The sequence below is a fragment of the Microplitis demolitor genome, chromosome 4 (assembly GCF_026212275.2).
Source record: "Microplitis demolitor isolate Queensland-Clemson2020A chromosome 4, iyMicDemo2.1a, whole genome shotgun sequence".
Classification (NCBI taxonomy): Eukaryota; Metazoa; Arthropoda; class Insecta; order Hymenoptera; family Braconidae; genus Microplitis; species Microplitis demolitor.
The window spans coordinates 4,911,122-4,932,208 of record NC_068548.1 but is presented as its reverse complement, the minus strand read 5'-3'; the positions used below and the strand labels follow the sequence as shown (position 1 = coordinate 4,932,208).

The following is a 21,087-nucleotide window of genomic DNA, read 5'->3' as shown; positions in this document are numbered from 1 at the left end:
ATATCTAGTGGTCTTTTTTCCCTTTGTAATTTAAAAAAAAAATTTCAATGTTCTTTTTGTCACATGAAAAAAACTCATCAATTTAAAGGGAGAAGCTGGTCTAAGATACAAAAAAAAGAGGATATTTTTTTGATATTGTTTTCAGAGTACGTTTTTATTAAAATTCTTAAAATTTGTGACATTATTAAGCATTATTCCGAGAATATTCTGCAAAATTTTCATAAAGAAATATTGAAAAATAAGCCAGTGGTAGTAGGGAGAGACGAGTCACCTGCAAAAAAAATTCACTATGCCATAGGTAGGATAACGCATGACTGCCTCACCTGAAATCAAAAAACAAAAAAGATTTCTTTAGTACATAAATTTATCTTAGATTTGAACGAAGGAATAAACCAAATATTAATTTGTGAATTTTTGGTAAAGGTGCAATCAAAAAAATCTGATTTTTGCCAAAAACTGTTTCTTTTGTTTTATTAAAAAATAAGTAGTTAATGAAAAAAAAAAAAAATCCTTCGTTCAAATCTAAGATAAACTTATGTACTAAAGAAATCTTTTTGGTTTGTTTATTTTAGATGAAGCAGTCATGAGTTATCCTGCCTATATGGCATAGAAGCTTTTTTTCGGAGGTGACTCGTCTCTCCTCACTACCACTGGCTTATTTTTCAATATATTTTTATGAAAATTTAGCAGAATATTTTTGAAATGATGCTTAATAATGTCACAAATTTTCAAAATTTTAATATAGAAGCTACCCTGGAAAAAAAAATCACAAAAATATTCTCTTTTTTTTGTATCTCATGCGAGCTTCTCCCCTTTAATGAACGGCTGTCTTTTTTTAAATAATTTGAAAGCCATTGTCCAGATTGGACTTAAATTTTATTAAGACCCAAGTCTTCGTACTTATTTTTGATTACCACAAAAATTTGTTAAACTGATTCGCTAGTTGACGATTTATCATAAGTTCGTACATGCGTACGTATGCAAAATTTATTTACATCCGGATATTGAGTATTTAAAAAAAAAAAATAACTTATCCAACTATAATTGAATTACTTTTTATCAATATTAATTATCAATAGAACATATCGTTACCTCGTGAACAATAAAAATTTTTTTTAACTCTCAAAAATTAATAATTTGTTTTAAAGTCAAAAAAAAAAGAAACTAATTAGACTTTGAGTTGATAAAAAAAAAATCAATACTATTAAAAATACGACTTAACAAAATAATATATCTTTATAAATATATATTATTGATAATATATATACTAATATTAATAACAATAATGAAAATGCTACCATCCCTTTTTACTAAAAATATTTTTTTACTGTAATTTTTGTATTTGTTAGTAACCTAGATCCAACGCATTATAAAATATATATAAATATATATTTAAATATACATATATAAATAACTACATAAACAAATAATTATGATAATTATTATTGATCAATAATAAAACAAAGCTTGAACTATATTTGCATACAAAATAATAAAAAAAAAAATAATAAAAAAAAAAAATGAATGACTTACAGTATAATAAAACCGATAAGAAATAATTAATTACTCTCAAAAGAAATCACATTCTTGGTTTATTACTATAAAATAATAGATATTGACGCTTTCATATATATGATGCGCTTGATTTAGATAAATATAAAAAAATTTTGGATAATAGTAAAATGATAACTAAGAGGAAAAAATATTATAATTGCTTGGTGATTTCTTGTGAAAAATTGAAAAATGATATATATATATATATATATATATATATATATATATATATATATATGAATTATCTGGTTCATATTTAAATTATCTGATCAGTATTGGAATTATTTGATATGAATTTGAATTATTCGATACATTTCCGAATTATCTGAGCAGTATCTGAATTATTAGATCCACATTTTAATAATTTGATCTTTATCTGAATTATCTGATTTCCTACATACATTATCTGATCGCTATTTGAATTATCAGATCCGCGTCTAATTAATTTGATCCATTTATGAATTATCTGAACACTATCTTATTATCTGACCAGTATTAGAATTATCTGATCCGAATCTGAATCATCAGACCAGTATCTGTTTTCTGTTTTGTATCCAAATTATCTGATCTCAATTTGAATTATCCGACCCGCGTATAAATAATTTGATCGTTATCTGAATTATCTGATCCCCATATGAATTATCTGATTAGTATGTGAACTATTTAATACGTTTTAGAATTATCTGCACAGTATCTAATTTATTTGACCATAATTAATATTATCTGATCAAAATTTGAATTATCTGATAAATTTCATAATTATCTGAGCAGTATCTACATCATATCTGATCCGCATCTAAATAATTCAATGTTTACCTGAATTATCTGATACTTATATGAGTTATCTATTCAGTATATGAATTATCTGATCAGTATCTGAATTATCTATTTCGTATCGAAATTATCTGATCTCTATTTGAATTATCAGACCCGCGCCTAACTAATTTGATTTTTATCTGAATTATCTGATCTCTATATGAATTATCTGATCAGTATCTAAATTATCTGTTTCAAATTCAGATAATTAGAAAAAAAATTCAAGAGTTTTATTTTTATCTGATGTATCAGATTATTATCTGAATCATATAATTAATTTGAAAATTATAATATTTTTTATCCTCCGTCGAATACAAAAAAAAATTGATTTTCAAACTCGTTTCAATTTTTAAAACCGAAAAATAAAAAATTAATATTCGATCGATTTGAAATAATTAATAGTAACATTAATTAATTAATTAATTAATCGATTAATTTTATTAATTACAACAATAATATGTATTAATAACAAGTAATTTAAAAAATAATAATATTAATGCTTGGAGAATAGAGACTTAAGGATAAAATACCCATCTACTTTTAATTGTATATAATTAATTAATTTAATTACTTTTATTAATTATAATTATAATTATAATTATATATATTGTGGAAAAAAAATTTTAATGTACGAATATTGTATAAAGACTGATTAGATTATTATGAAAAAAAAAAAAAAATTTTTTTTTAAATCTTATTTTATATTCATTTGTAATTTGTAATTATTAATTAATTTAATTATTATAATTAATGTTTCAATTATAGTTGATAATGTAAATTAATTATTAATTAAGATTTTTTTTAAGAAGCAATGAATTTTTGAGAAATTGCGGTTTGTAATAAAAATGAAGGAATCACATTTTTAAAATTATAAATTAATGAGTAATTGAATTATTGATTAATTAATATTAATGTGTAATATCTTGATATATGTACTTTTGTCATAAAAAAATTGTGAGTGTAAACTTTGTATATTCATTTGATGAAAAAAAGAAAAGAAATAAAAATAACAATAACGATATTACTTAAAACATTTTTTAAATTTACTCACTCTTCCCGCCATTTTCATTCTTCGCAACTAGTGTTCATAAATCGCCGACGCACAAAATAATAAATTAAACATATAAACACTCACTAAAAAGTTTAAATTAATGCCACCACTTAATCACCACATCACAACAATTACTTGGGAATATTATTTTTAACAAAACTAAGACATTTAAATATTTTTATTTGTATATTAAAATTCCGACAATTAACATGGCGTTGAATAACACGAGAGTTATACCAGCACTGAATTTAATTTATTTCACAAGTCACGTTCACTGACACACACAATTTAATATCACAAAATGTTTTTTCTTTAACAAATAATTAATTAAAAATAATAATACATTTAAAATCGAGCGAGACAATAATTAAATTAATTATTTTACTGGATTGAAACGACAACGAGAATGAGAGCCTCGGTTAGGCGGGAGCCTGACTGACGCCGAGAAGCTTCCTGCGCAAGCGCGTAGAAATTTTATTTCTACTGCGCAGGTCGTTCCAACCGTCCCTACAACTACGCAAGTGTTTCTGACTCCAACTTAATAATCCCGCCATCGCATTGACTCAGACGATTTCAAACTTGTAATTAAATAAATAAATTAAGTGATTTTTTCGTGTACATAAATAAAAACTCTTGTCTCTGAATATTCTCCTGCAGCAAAAAATCATTTTCTGATAATAATTTAATCGGTATTTGAAATATAAAAAGTAAAAAAACCATTCAATTAATTCGTTCTATTGTTTTCATTGTCCAACTATGTACCGATGTTCGTTGACGGTGTTTTAAATAAATTAAAAACCTCAAAAACAACGTTCATTCGTCATTATTTATGAACCGTATTATTCTACGTACGTAAACACGATATCTATAACGAACCATTCATTGGGTAGTGTTGGCTTTTTTAATTCTCTGAAGATTAGACGCCAAAAAAAAATCGGAAGGTAAAAATTTTTTTGAATTACCCTAATATATAGTATTACCCACATCCCGATGACACATATTCCAATTATTCAAATTCTTATTACACATATATTTGATTACACATATGTCCAATTATTCATATCCCGATGATACATATATAATTTATTTTTCACCGGAAATTTATTAATTTGGGTTATTTACCGGAATTTACGGAAATGTATTTTCTTTTCATTTTTGTAGGTGGAGCCACAATATTTAAATTAATTTGAATTTTAAACAACCATATAAAAAAAAAGCAGGAAAAATATGGGTGTGAATGTAGAAGACATCAGACAAATTTAAGATTATAAATAAATGGATAAATATAAATAAAAAAATTCACTTATTAGTTTCAAAATTTTTTTAATGCGTATGTTTTTTTAATTTTATTTTTTTTAGCTATTTAATCTATTTATTTATTTAAAATTTGTCTGATGTCTTCTACATTCACACCCATATTTTTCCTGCTTTTTTTTATATGATTGTTTAAAATTCAAATTAATTTAAATATTGTGGCTTCAGCTACAAAAATGAAAAGAAAATACATTTTCATAAATTGCGGTAAATAACCCAAATTAATAAATTTTCGGTGAAAAATAAACTATAAATGTATCATCGGGATATGAATAATTGGACATATGTGTAATCAAATATATGTGTAATAAGAATTTGAATAATTGGAATATGTGTCACCGGGATATAGGTAATTGATACATATGGGTGAACGGGATATGCGTGAAAGATCTACCCAGGGCCTGCTACAAGTGCTGCACCCAGGCGGCTTCTTTGTGCCTCTTTTTCTAATTTTTTTCGTCGAATGTTGACGTCATTAGTGGCGTGATATTTCGTAGCAGAGTAATTAAATTAACTATAAATAGTAAAATTTCATGTACGTGGATTAGTTTTTCATTTTTTTTTCGATTATTTAAAACTAATTTTTTCGATCAAGTAAAGAAGAATTGTCGATATCGTAACTTAAAAAAATATTTTGCTAAATTTAATGATGGCCCAGTATTTAAATGTTGAACAAGCATCCCTTGAATTACTAAACAATTTTGAAAAATTATTGTTAGTTAATGGTACTGACAGTGAAGTTTTGGAAAATAATCGAATTGATCCAATAAAAAAAATAATTAGTATATTTGAAAAAATTATACCATATGATTCATGTGATGATAAACGAGATTTTCGAGTAGAATCTGAATTTTATACGATTCTTGATAATTTATCGTTAATGAGCGAATGGAAAACATATGAAGAATTTTATATCAACCGGGACCGTATTCATAATCAGTATGACGTCGAAGTTAACAGTTTTTTTTTTCTGTACGAGCAATTTTCAACAGCAAAAAAACGTCATTTTGGTGACTACTCTGCTGATGATGAATCTAACGATCCTTTAAATTTTATCTTACGTCATTCTACGAGTATTAATAAATCAAGTGAACGATGTGCTCACAATTTATATGACATTCAAATAAACTTTTGGAAAATAATGGTAAATATGTATGATAAATCATTAAACTAATTTATCACCCGAGGAATGAATATGGCCATGTAGCCCATGTATGAAAATTTATCATCTATGCGTCGTATATATTTATTTATAGAGCATTATTCCCATATTTGATTCACATTCGAAGCGTATATGCTTCACATAATGCCAATTTTTTTGTACGCTTCGTATATGGGCATATATAATTAGTTTTTTACGATAATAGAAAAATTGGTGTATTGTAAAGAGGGTAAATGGAAGAAAGTTCTAGAATATTTGACAGTTAACTCCTGGTAGCCATTTTAATAAAGATCTTAAAACAAGAGTTTTTATATTTTATTTATTAAAATAAGCGGCCTTAGAACAAGTGTTCTCTAAAGGCCGCAAAGTTGCATTGTATGATCAAAATATTACACTGAGAGAAAAAACTGAAAAACAGTTCAATGAAGCTTTTATTATTACCCTCAGTTCAGATAACTAATATATAGTTGTAAAATGTACGATGATATCATAGTTGTTTTAACTGTGTTATAGTTCAATGAACAATGACAATAGCGAACGTAACTAAGTCAAAAATGTTATTCTTATTACAAAAAAATAATAAAAAAAAATCCTTAATTCTATTCGTCAACGACTTAAATGATACTAAATTAATGAAATTATAATAGTACACTTGCTGAAACATTTGTGATTCTGTTGAATTATAAGTTTTCAGAAATAATATTAAATACCCAGATAACAAAATGACGTCTTGATGAGATCTGAATGAGTTCCTTTTTATGTTTTGGACGTCTGATCAACATCTTAAAGAAGTCTTTAAAAAGTTCTCAAGATGTCAAATGAGCCACCTAGCGAGCTCAGTAAGACGCTTTTAAAAAGAGTTCTCAAAGAGTTCTTTTTTCTGACTTCGCAAATAAGACTTCAGTACGAATTTACCATGACGTCTTTAAGGAGATCCTAATTTTGACTTCATAAAAAAGTTTAAAAATGAGTATATTTAGACGTCACAAAACTGACGTCTTATTTATGGAGTCTTTAAGAACCCTTAATTAAGAGTTCTTAAAAATAACACCTTTAAGAATTCATTATAAGACTTCTTGAGAACGCCTTCAAAAAGATGTCATAAAACAGTCATTCCGACTTGAATGCTGTCTGGGTAGTTACCACAACAAAACAAATGCTTAGTTAAAACTACTACTTTCAAATAGTTTCGGACACTATGATATAGTTCAAGAAACTAAAAATATTAGTTAAGATGACTATTTTTTCATTCCCATCCCTTTCTATTTACCACAACCATGCACTTTTCTCTCAGTATATTTTTGCTTTAATTTATGCATTACAATTATTAGCAAATTAATCAACGCTGAAATATAATTATCATTGAATTATTAATTTTTTTAGACAAGTTATGATATTTATCGTGGTAAACAACCAGTTTATAATAAATTACATGACTTTTATGAAGATGTTTTGATCGCAGTTTGCCAAGCATACACCACATTGTTTCTAAGTTATGAATTATCCAAACCAAAACAATACCGTGAGTTATTTTTATTTATTAGCTTATAGTTTAAATATTAGTTTAATATTATTTTATGTATATTTAGATGATTCTTTACGAAACCAGCTGATTATTTTCGACGATTTTAAAAAAAATCTTTTGAAAATAATTGAAACGGGCCATTACTATGTAGATGCAATGAATAAAACTGAGTACAGAATCTACAAAAAGTGCGATTCGGACAAATGGTCAAAAGGTTTGCTTCATATTTTTTTATTTTACCAAAGCTCAATAGACTTGATTAATTTATTAAATAGGATAATTTTTAGGCAAAAATTATATTCGCATTGAAAATTATGTGGATAGTCACAGCGATAGTGATAATAGTATTCACACCATAAGCTTAAAAGAATATTATACCAACAGTTCCGATAATCGGTAATGAAATTAAAGTTTTTATTTGAATAATTTACAATATTAATTGGATTTATTTTATCAGAGTCGTTACGGGAATTAGATTTGCTGTTGAAAAAAATATATTAACGATACAAATTCAAGAAGGACAATTGATTAATGGTATAATAGATCCGGATAGTCTTAGATGTACTACTGATGATGATTATCCATCTGATGAACAAGATCCCAAAACTGTTCGGCTCGATTATAAAATACAAGGGTTTAATTTAGATGACATTGAATTGCCCGAAGGACAATTCGTCACAGGTATTAAATTTTTGAGCCCGTTTATTAGTTGTACCTTTAATAACTTTACAAACTCCTTTTAAATTAACAGGAGTGAAATTTGTATTAACGAAAAATGATCGTATATCATTAGCAGTCAGAGGATCGACAATGTATGACAATAAAATTGGCATCTTATCACCACCTGTTGAAAACCAATGGCATTATCCATCCGAAATAAATTCTACTTTAAGGTATAATTTAATAAAACTTAAAAATTATGTTATCGATGTTATGATTTGTTATAAGCTCAAATCACTCTGTATCTATTTTAGATCGAACATTGATGTAAACTATCCAAAAAATCCAACAGATTTAAAATTATTGACCACTGAAATAAGTAAATCAGGACAGCACTATATCAATCTATCGATGTCAACATTTTCTAGCTCGAATGACAACGATGCGATGGTACTTCTCTTAGATTCTCGGCCCGTTAAAACTAAGCCACCATCAGGAATCGGAGGATTAGGATTATTTTACACTGGCCACTCGGGCTGCAGTGGATTTTTGGCATTCAAATATTTTTCTTCACAATTCAAACCATATTCTCGATTGCCCATACATTCGATCATCTCCAATATGAAAACTCCGGAAATTAACTCATAATTTATTTCTTCTGTAATAATTAAATTTAAATTGATGTACGCTTTGCCATTCGGCTATCGCTCTGGCATCTAAAATTAAACAAATATATAAATAAATTATAAAAAATTATTTGTTGCAATAACGTATCAAATTACTTGAATTTTAGTTCTAGTGAATGACTGGTGCTCTGCAATCTAGTATTTACACTTAAGTTACTCAACTCTATTTTACAAAAATTTTTATCCCAGATAATATATTTGTGTAAATTTTCGAGTCAAAAACATTTTCCTTCTCATCTTTCAAAAACTTCATCCTTATAAATATATATATATATATATATATTTACGCGTTGAGCATATTACACCTTAGATAGAATTAAAATGGTTGTCAGTCAAATCCAGAAGATGGTATTTTTTAGCTACATATTTTTATAAATTGTTAAATATTGGTAAGCCTAGTTATTTGAGAGAAATGTTCTTAGAAGATGAATCTAGAAGATCGGAGAGAATTGCAATTAAAAACACCAGTGTGAATTTTTTAATCCCTAACTTCTCAACATCACATCTAGAACATTCTTTTGTGATATCTGCGATACGATTATGGCAAAAATTACTAGCCGAAGTATTAGATGTAAGTTCTTTAGAAGTATTTAAAAGAATATGTTTGAATATTTATTATCAACTGATCTTTGATTCTCAGTCACGTCTGTCTACAAGTGCAATGTTATTTAAAGCAAAACTAAGAATTAAAAATTAGATTTTTGTACTATAGGTTGATATTACAAATAGGTCTCATTTAAAATTTATTTCTATCTTCTTCTATTTTATTTACTAGTGTTATGAATCAAATTCAATATAAATCTTTAAATGACAAAATTAATTATATATAATTAATTAATATTCATTAACTATTGTTACTCTGCTTTTTATTTTGTTTTATATCTAATTATTACAAGCATTATTTATATTATTATTATGTAAGTTTTCAGTTTGTACACAAAATTTTTTTTTTCTGTATTTAATATCTTGTCATTTGGCCTGTGCCTTGGCATTTAATATCAGTAAATAAATAAATAAATATTTATATAATAATAATATAAAGAATAAAAGCAGATATTTGCTTCAGATAAATTTTAAGTCGCGAAAATGAATAAATAATAAAATATCAAAATAACTACGACCAGCCGCTGAGAGTCTATTGGCCCAATTAGGCCTAATCTGAACCTATAGTCGACAATTAAATATTTAGAAGTATGTATGGGATACTGAAAAATTTTAAGGTCGTAACACAAATTTTTTTTTTTATTTCGTTATTTAAAAAATTTTTTATATTGATATATGTTCTATTTCTAAATATTTATTAAATTCATGATTACATTGTTTTTATACTACATATATCCTCCATCATACCTCGTACTTTTTTCATCTCTGTAATATAAAATTTATCGTATAATACTCTTAAAAATATTACTACATATATTTATATGTATATATATCCATTATATTTTTTCCATTATCATATATTAAGAGTATGAAGTCTACTTACCCTCGATTAAAATGGTCAATTTTTCTTTCGGTATGTTGACGGTTACTTTTTCATCACTACCGTCAATTTTTTTTATTTTTAATCCCATTGTTACAATTATTGAATTTTCAATGTCATCTTTTTTAGTTTCAACTTCTATTGATGACAAAGCATTAACTAAAATAATAATAATTATTGACACAAATGTCGATTATTTTATTGATAATTTTTAAAAAATAATTTAAATTTACGGCGCAAAGATTGCGATAGAAGATGATCGTGAATTTGGCTGTAATTGTCAGTATGTAGACGCCCAATCACAATACTGTGCTCTTTAGGCAACCCTAATTGTTGTAATTCACTGCTCAAATCATCTGCATTTACTTCATAACGTGATGATGACGTCATTATCATTTCCAATGCCGATACAATCGATATTGCATCGTCCCAATCTTAAATTATAAATTTTTGTTATTTAGCTTCTCACGCCGAAACTATTGATCTGAGGATAAAATTTATATAGACCTTTTTTGTAGGAAATTTTCTCCTCTACAAAAAAGGTTCTAATAACTTTGACGATAAGTTCAATGGTTTAAGAATTAGAAGCGATTGAAAGAATTAGAAAATATGAATATTTTTATTTTGATGATTTTAAATTCTTTTTTTACTTCTAATGATTGTAATTTCAAAACTATCGATTTTACGTTAAAAATTATTGATACCTTTTTTGTAGAGAATTTTGTCCTCTACAAAAAAAGTATCTGTAAATTTTCTTCTTCAATTAATATTTTACGAGCTAGAGGCAATTAATTGAATTTTGAAAATTAAAAAATTTTAAATAGAATTTATTTTTATTTCTATCAAACTTTAAATACTTATAACTAGTAAACCATCACTTTTTATAAAAATATTTCTGATACAAAATTTGTAGAGAATTTAACGCTCTACAAAAAAGATATCAGTCATTTTTTCGATAAAATTGATAGTTAACGACTTGGAAGCGTTTGATGAATTTAAAAAAAAATGGAGCAATATTACATTTTTTTTTTTTTTGTAATAAAATTTATAATTATTATAATTATTTACAAACATACCTAATTTAGCATCTTGAGTAAGCTTCTTTATTTTATCTTCCTAAAATAATAATTTTTTTTTTTATTACGTCAATTGACATTTTTTTTTAATTTAAAAATAAATTTATATCTATTAATATTTTTAAAAGTATATGAATTTAAGTAAGCGTTAAAGTAGGTATCATATTAATGAACTGAAGTATAATATGAATTATATATAGTTTTTTTTATAAAAATAATTTACGAGAAAATATGAGAGGAAACGAAAAAGAAAAATTTAATATATAAAATCTTGAGTATGCGGTTTAGAAATTTTTTTTTTGTTCTATACTTTGTTTTTAGTAAATAAAATAATATATTGAGAGCAATGTCAAAGGACAAAGCAAAAAGGATTTACTTACATCAATTTCACCATTATTGAGAATTGATTTAATAACCAGCTGACCCAATAATTTCATTTTTATTGAAGTCTAGAAAAATTAAAAAAAAAAAAAAAACTTGAAATTTTTTTCATTGCATTAACTGTAGATAAAAAATAGTTTTACTAACCATACGTGACATAGTTATTATTTGTGCCAGTAACCAATCTGGACAGTCGCCATCACCAAGAAATCGGAATTTCTGTAATAATGAGCTTTTTTTTTTAGTGACTTAAAGTAAAGGGAAAATAAGTATTTTGTGGTCACAGAGACTAAAATTTCCGGTAAATTGAGTACCCACATCGATATATTTGGAAAAATTAATTTTTTTCGAAATTAAAATTGTTTATTTTTGAAAAAAATTTTTGAATTTTAAATATAGGCATGTGGGTATTCATTTTACAGGAAATTATCTGCTTTACACACTGATAATATTCATTTTTCTCCTCGATGGAGTGAAAAGGCATAATTACAACTTTTAACCTGAAGGTAGGTAATAATTTATTCTTTAAAAATTAATAACTTACCATTTTGATGAGCTAGATAATTAAACCTATAACAGAAAAAATAAATAATTGATTGAATTTATTAAGAACCTACGCGATCTGTAAATAAATAAAAGTAACATGGAGTAATAAGTAATTGAATAAAATAATATTTGTACAGTCGACGAGCAGGAGATTGACATAAATATGTGTAAAGAAATAATATAAGATATGTATGAATGAAAATGAAAATAAAAAAAAAATTGTAACGTGTCCAGTTCTAAATTAAATTCCCAATGCAATACATATAGTTGTCGATGTGAAACGAGGTAAGTAATTTAGAAGAAAAAAAAAGGTATTAAATACACATGGGAATGAAATGACGAAGATGGGGGACCATAAATACTGGTCGAGTATCGAGAACTGTTGCATTTTACTCGAAAACTTGGTAACGTAATTGTGCGTTCTTGTGCTCTTTATATGCATTAAATTTTTTTTTTACATAAACGTGTTTTTTAATAAGTGGGTTTGAGTTATTACCGTCAGCAATAATGCTTGGATTAATTGTAATGATAATTAATTTCATTGCGATAATTGAGGTAAGTTCAAAATATGGTTTTTTAGTTATAATTCGAGTGAAAAATTTTTTTTGTCAAATAAATTATGGAAACTTATCTAAAATTTGATTCTGCGTTGAATGAGTACCCACATCGAATTTTTTTATTTCAAAAAAAAATTTTGAAAAATTGATAATCAAAATTTTATGGATTTGTAATATGGGCTTGTGGGTATTCATTGAACGTAAAATTTCATTTTTTACATAGTGAAAGTAATAATTTTTTTTTATTTTGCTTCGGTCTAATAATTACATTACAATTCAAAAAAATTGATACTAAATTTTATATAAATTTTTTTTTATCTCAAAATATGTGGAAGCAGTTTCAAATAAAATTCTAAGTTCAACGAATACCCACATCAGTATGGACAATACCCAAAAATTTTTCAAAAATTTTTTTTGGAAATTAATAATCAAAATTTTTGAATTTGAAATATAGGCTTGTTGGTATTCATTCAACGCGGAATTTCATATCATATTCATATGTCTAGTTAATTTTCATTAAAATTTACATTCGATCAAGTTACACTAAAAAATCCCTAGATCCATATTTACAAAAAACAATTTTTTTAGTGTGAAAGTCAACTGGACTCTTCTAATACCATGAAGTTCTTATCACCATCAAATCTACATGTCAACCAACTTGACCCGAGCGCTGATACAAATTTCCAGTCGCTCCAAACGAGGTAAAATATTGACAATTAAAAAATTGAATCATCTAAAAATTACTAAAAATATTATTTTTCAGATTCGAGACTGCTAACAAAAAAGTCCAAATAAAATCATCAGAAATTCCTTCAAACAAAAATAATAAATATCCCGACAAAAATAATTATTTAATTTTTTCAATTGACAAAACAAATAAATTATCACGCCGTCGTCGTACATTAAGTGGTTGGCTTCTCGAGCGGCCATTTTATGTCGACGAGCCCGGTTGGGTTTCACTGACCGAGTCCGACTCAAATTATCTATTAAATGATAACAAATTAATTAAAACTGCTGAGCAGGATCCGTTTTATTTAACCCGCGGGAAAAAAAATTCAAATTTAATAAACCTGAAATCATTAATTGGTAACGGGAAAAAAAATAATTTACCCCGAAGATACAAACATTCGGACATTTTAGATATATTGCATGAGCCATTTTTTATATCACGTGGTAAGAAAAATGATAATAATAATAATGTTAATGATGATTATTATGGTAGCGACAGTAGTGTAAATGAAAATAATAGAGGGATTTATGATAAAAGAAATGAAGGTACTGTTAATGATGGTTATAAATTATTAGAATATGATGATGATGACACTAACAGGTCATTACGTGATCGTCGTGGTGACTTTTTTGATCAATTACTTAAAGAAAACGACCCATTTTATGTAACACGTGGTTAAATACTTTTATTAATCCAATTATTTATTTGTAATTAATTTTAAGAGAAAAAAAATGAATGTGAGGTAAAATGGACCAGGATTTTTTTTTTTTTCAAAATTTATTTGAGCTTTTTTTTTTCTTTTGTAATTCTAAAAAAAAAAAATATGAAACTGAGGTAAAATAAACCACAAGTTTTATTTTTAAAAGAGAAGAAAATTAATCCAAGGTAAAATGGACCAGGATTTTTTTTTATTACAACTTATTTTTCAAAATTTATTTTTCTTTTTTTTCTTTTGTGATTCTGATGAAAAAGAAACCTCAAGTATGAGGTAAAATGGACCGCAGGTTTTATTTGTGAAAAAAAAATTTATCCCAGGTAAAATGGGCCAAGAATTTTTTTTTGTCACAAATTATTTTTCAAAATTTATTTGAATTTTTTTTTTTGTATTTCTAATAAAAAATAAAAGTATGGATATGAGGAAAAATGGGCAGCGATTATTGATAAAAAAAAAAAAAACAACGCCAAGTAAAATGAGCTACAGAATTAAAAAATTTATATGTAAATTTAATGGAGAATAAAAAAATTCAAGATTTTTATTAATTGAGAGTAATAAAAAATTTTAATTAGTGACGGCAAAAATGGAATATTATGAAATTTTAATACCTTCTATTTCGAGTCACATATTACCCCTAAATAACTTTTATATTTAATAAGTAAAAATCAGCGTAAAAAATAATAATTTATGTCAATTGCCATGAATAAATAATTTATTTAAATTTCAATTAAAAAAATTATTCCATGTATATTATTTATTTTTTCTTTTATATAAATATAACAAGTAATATGTAGGGATATGGACGAGCTGAAAATAAAGTAAAATTATCATAAAAATTGAATGAAGAAATAAAAATAGTAATATATAAATATATATATATTTGAGATTTCTATATATGAAATGTGTCAGTAAAAAAAGAATGCGTGAAAAAACAATAGTGTGGAAGTAATGCGGATATTTCTGCTCGATCTAACTGCTTTATCCTAAATAAAGAGACAATGATAACATTATTGTCATATAAAAACAAATATCTTTACATAAATATAAATTATTATATAAATATATGTATGATGTAATAAAGCATTGATAGAAAAAAATTAATTATTTATTTTTATTAAACTTTTTTTTAAATATAAAATAATAATAATAATAATAATAATAATAATTATTATTATTATTATTATTATTATTATTAAAAGAGGCGTGCGAATTAGATTCGAATCGAATCGAACCAAATGTAACTATTCAATTCGAATTTTCGAATTCAATTTCATAATTATTCGAAAGTTTTTTAATTATTCGTAATTTTAAAAATTACTCGATTCAAATAAAAAAAATTTTGATCAGCTTTCAAATATTCAATTTTTCTATTTAATGAACAGTTTAGTTCTTAAAATAATCAGAAATAATTTTTTCGTAGATTCGTATCTCTGAACTATATTTACCTCTGAAAAAAATTCAAATCATTGGAAAAACTTTTAAAATTTTAAGTTGTTCAAAAAATACTTTTGGAACTATTCGTAAATTTTCAAATAATTCGATAATTTACGAATCAGAAAGTTACGAATAATTCAAAAAATTTCTAAAATTTAAATAATTTATAAGATCAAAATATTTACACACCCCTAATTATTATTATTTAAATTTTTATTAATGTATAATAAAAAATAGAAAAGTGAAAGGAAAAAAACCTTAACGTAGGTAAAAAAAAAAAAAAAAAAATTGAGTAACAAAAAACAGAGTCCAGAGCTTTAGAATGCGTTTGACCAATAAGAAACAAGAGGGAATTTTTTGTAACCAATGGGATGGATGATGCGACAGGTGGTGAGTATATAAGTATCCCGAGTATTCATAAGGGATGGGACACTTTACAATTGACACCACAAGTTTTACAAGTGACAAGTGCTTTCAAAAAATAAAAAAAAAAATAAAAAATTGTGTAGATAATTTAAATGATAAAAACAAATTTACTTTTGTCAATAAATAATTATTTATAATGCAATTTGTTACGGGAATTTGTGTTATTTTTATGATAACGGGAATTGTCGATGGAATTTTATTTGATAGTGTAAAAGATTATTTAAATTATAATAATAATAGTAATAATATTAATAATGATGATGATAGTAGTAGTAAACATAAATTAGATAAGACTAATAATAATAATAATAATAACAATGATAATAGTAAAATATTAGGGATTGTGATAAAACCGACGTCTAAGTTTTTATTGGTATCAAAAAATAAATTAAGTATGTTATGTATATTTATTATTTATTAAATAATGTATGGTTTTTTACAATGAAATTTTTATATTTTTTAATTTTCGCGGTACATATATATATATATATATATATATATATATATATATATATATATATATATATATATATATATATATTTTTTTTTTTTTCATTAAAATTTTTGTTTCTTACAAAATAAAGACACGGGTCGATCAGAAAATTAAAAAAAAAATATTTTTACTTTTATAAATCATTCATATAAATTTTTTTTCGACCAGATTTTCAAATAATTAATTTGTCATTTTATTAAAACTAAAAAATATTAAATTCTAGATGGGATTGAATTTAAAAAAAAAAAAAAAAAAAAAAAAAAGAAGTTAACTACTCGAAAATTAATTTTTTAAAAATATTTAATTTCAAAAATTAATAAATTAAAATTTATTTGAATAGAAATTTAAATTAATAATTGAATTAATTTTTTTTTAAGTCTTAACAATAAATACAAAAAAAAATTTTTTTTTACAAAATCATGACCTTTTATTTTCCAAAAATTTTTTTTTATTTATTTAAATTCAACGCAAGTTAAAAAAAAAAAAAAAAAAGTTTACAATTGAAATTTGATTTTTTGTAACTATTATAAATCAATTGTCTTGTCATATCAACAATACTATCATCAATTTTCATTAATGTATCGATCACAAATACTGACATTTACTCGCCAAAAATTTATATTTTTTTGTTTTTCTAAAATTTACTTGCACAGAATAATTTATTTGTAATTTATTAAAAAATGATTTTCAAAAATAAAAATCATCACTTTTTTGATAAAATTTAATATTCTTAATTAATATACATATATATGTATTTAAATATTAAAATGCCCCGTAAAATGACGAACTGCAAAATTAATTTTTTTTTTAACTGCAATTGTATCAAAAATTAAACTTCTACTTAAAATGTATTTACAAAATACTTGAATTTTTTTTGAGCCCACGGTTAAGAATTTTCTTTTAAAATAAAAAATTTGAAAAACTTTTCCTCAAGAATTTTCTGAATTTTTACTTTAAAATTTATCTTACTTGGAAAAATAATATAATTGTAATTACAAATAAAGAGTAGAAGACCCTGAGTTTATAACTGCAATTTTCTACACTTAATTAATTCTTTATTTTTTTAATAATCACCACAGCTCTTTTAAAACATTCCATCTCTTATAATATTTTTTTAACTCTCCCCAGACTTAAGGGTTGACGTAATTACTAAAGACATCAAACATTTTATTTTTTTTTTATACACCAATTTAAATATCACAAAGATTAATAATTAATTATATGCGTTTGTATAATGTGCGGTAAAATGGGCCACGTTAAATTTTTAAAATTAAAAAAAAATAATAATCGACATGAGGCAAAATGGAACCAAAATTTTGTTATTTACACACTGATAGAAGAATTTATTAAATACAAATAAATATTTGTCAACATTTAATAAATATTTTTTTGGAATAAAAGTAAATTTATTAACAGTTAATAAATATGCATTAATAGTTAATAAATTATTGTTGGAGTGAATGTGTCTTTTTTTACGGTCCGCCGTGAAGATCATTTATAAACAAATAACGCTATAACCCTTCTTAATAAAGATATGATACTGAATACTGAATATAAACACATATTTTTGTGTCGAATTTTAAATAAAAAAAGTTTAAAGTGGCCCATAAAGTTTTTTAAAAATTGTTTGAAATGGATGTGTTGGTAAATTCATGGGGTTTATGAGTCAGTACAATCAAACGAATAAGATTAAAGTCTTCATACATATCGGAAACCTTTAACTTATTAATATAAAAATAATTATCATTTTAGTTAAATAGTTTTTCTTATTTTTCTGTAGAGCATGATATAACTGATTTAGATACTCCGAAAGAATCATAGAAAATAATAGAGATTAAATGAAATTCATGTTACACCAAGAGTTCATGTTGTTTCTCGTCGTAACTTAATTTAAGATATATTTATATAAATATTAATTTATCATCATACATGTTATAATTTTTGCATATTTGTTGTTGAAAAAAAAATAAAAAAATTTTAATGAAACGAATATTAATTATAAATATTATTAATTTACATTTTAAATTCTTTCGATTTATATTACCCTAATAATTTTCACCGCAAAAAAAAAAAAAAAAAAAAAAAAAAAACTGTAATTTATTACAACTATTTTTTTATGATTCACTTCATTTTCTTTATTTTTTTCTGTAAGAAAACTATAAATCTATCTCATCTAATTAAATGCTATTATTTATTAAAGTTCTGAGGTTACAAAAAGTATCAAAGTAAAGCTTTTATGGCCACTTTTTATTCAACTGTCTTAATAAATGATTTATTAACTGTTAATAAATGATTTATTAACTGTTAATAAATATTTATTAAATCATCTCATGTTAAAAAATCATTTATTGACAGTTAATAAGGCTCATTAAATATTAAAAAATCCTTCTATCAGTGCAACACAGTAATAAAACATGGGTAAAATGGGCCGTATTAAATTAAAAAAAAAATTCTTTTATTTTTTTTTACAGAATCTCAAATTTGGAAAAAATTATTCCGACTTGATGGTGAATATAAAGAAAATTCAACGGGGTTACATAAAAAAATTTCTAAAAAATCTTTAGTCTCAGTGGGTTTTCATGAAGGGCCTAATTATCATATGGAATTACAACCATCTGAAGTTCCAGTATCTAAATGCGTACATTTTGTTAAAGTTCATCCTAACAAGGTTATTATTAGAAAGAAAAAATTCTTTATATTCTTTTTTTATTCCTGACCAAATTACCCCCTTTGTAATTTAATACATGTAAGCTACTCTTTAACAAATTTATGAAGATATTATTAGTAGTAATAATAATAATATGATAATAATTACAATAGGAAAGAAGAAATCGAATTTTCAATGCGTGGGGAGGAAAACGAAATTCAATTCCATTTAAAATAGATCCTAAAATACGTCGTCCTTCACGAATGCCATTCAACAGTTGGGGTGGAAAACGTCAGGTTGATTATTATCAAGATGATAATAGTGAAGATTTAAATAAAAAACGTATTAATGTTGCGGATGCTGGAGTTAAAAAACCATTTAACAGTTGGGGCGGAAAAAGAAGTTTTGGTCATTATTTTCATTTGTATTCATCTGATAAAACAATATAAATTTATGTAACTTGTTTTTCAGTACATTAATTTTTACGTTCAAATTTTAAAATAAAAAAAAATTTTTTTTTTGAAAATTAATTACTGTACATTGTAAAGCATCAAATTTCTTGTTGAATGAGTACCCACATCAATATGTTTTGGTTCAAAGAAAAATTTCAGTTATTATTATTTGAGGAATATATATATATGAGTATATTTTTTTGATTCAAGTATAGTGATGTGGGTATTCATTCAACAGGAAATTTACCAGAGATATTGAAATTCAAATGTTTAAGCTTAAAATATTGATCTATGAAATTGTTAATTGGTAAATTGTTTAATAATATGAATTATTTAATCAAATTAAATAAATATAAGCATCAATAAAATATTTAATCATCTTTTATTAATCTCATCCTTATAGATTTTTTTTTTTAATTGTGTTTAAATTATTTTTTATTGACTTTGATATTGAATTAGAAAAAAATTTTGAATTTAACTAACCTGATTTATGATTAATTGATTAGTCTTATTGAATTAATTGTCGAATATTGTTAACGAGGTTAGTAAACACGCTTGTTGTTATTGTTTTTTTTTTTTTTTTACGAACGAACTGTCAAATTTTATTACCGGCAATACGAACTGAACTTACATGCGCCGCCATCTTGTAATTAAATTTCAAATCAAAATGGCGCGGATTTTTAATATATTAAAAATTTTTAATACTATCCATTCTGAATAATTAATTTGTATAATTAATAATAATTTAAAACAAGTTACACAAAGAAAGTTAGGAAAATTCCAATTTTTTTTAAATTTGGCGCCAAAATTTCCATTTATCGTTTTTTGTGACTTTAAATCAATATTCTGATGAAATTATCCGAGATATGAGAAAAATGATAGGAGTAAATTTTGTAGCTCTTAAAATTTTCTACAAAAAACTATTCTTATAATTTTCACCTAAATCTCGAAGTTAATTAGTTATTTTAATTTTACATGCAATTTAAATATATAAAATCTTAATCCCATAATAGTTTTCTCTTTTAAATTCAAAATTCCAACTAAACTATCAAACTTATAGGAAAACTCATAAATACTAATTTTATAGCTGATAAAATTTTCTACAAAAAGTTATTCTTACGATTTTTACTCAATTCTCATAGTTTATGAGTAATATCAATTTTTCATCGAATCAAAATATAAAAAATATTTCTCCCACAAAAATGTTATGTTTTAAATTCAAAATTCCAGCGAAACTATCAAAGATACAAAAAAATTAACAGATACTATTTTTGTAGCTTACAAAATTTCCTACAAAAAAGGTTGGAGTAATTTTTTATCTCAACCCCATAATTTACAAGTTATTTCAACTTAATGCACAATCCCTTTATAAAAAATAA

The 21,087-nt window shown here is 24.4% G+C and overlaps 2 protein-coding genes across 2 annotated transcripts; one reads left to right on the top strand and one right to left on the bottom strand.

Moving 5' to 3' along the window:
• The first annotated feature begins 5,199 nt into the window (after window positions 1-5,199).
• LOC103580911 (uncharacterized) lies at window positions 5,200-8,838 on the top strand. The gene is made up of 7 exons (XM_008562842.3): window positions 5,200-5,879; window positions 7,281-7,419; window positions 7,487-7,636; window positions 7,710-7,818; window positions 7,880-8,103; window positions 8,174-8,315; window positions 8,397-8,838. The coding sequence occupies exons 1-7, from the start codon at window positions 5,382-5,384 to the stop codon at window positions 8,728-8,730; spliced, it is 1,596 nt and encodes a 531-aa protein (XP_008561064.1). The 5' UTR covers window positions 5,200-5,381; the 3' UTR covers window positions 8,731-8,838.
• A 1,207-nt stretch (window positions 8,839-10,045) lies between these two features.
• LOC103580912 (COMM domain-containing protein 4) lies at window positions 10,046-20,275 on the bottom strand. Its single transcript, XM_008562843.2, has 8 exons — window positions 20,192-20,275; window positions 12,253-12,278; window positions 11,856-11,927; window positions 11,708-11,776; window positions 11,328-11,367; window positions 10,485-10,685; window positions 10,255-10,410; window positions 10,046-10,136 (listed from the first exon to the last, which is right to left on the bottom strand). Exons 2-8 carry the CDS (start codon window positions 12,253-12,255, stop codon window positions 10,081-10,083), a joined length of 597 nt encoding a protein of 198 aa, XP_008561065.1. The 5' UTR covers window positions 12,256-12,278; window positions 20,192-20,275; the 3' UTR covers window positions 10,046-10,080.
• Between the last annotated feature and the right edge of the window lie 812 nt (window positions 20,276-21,087).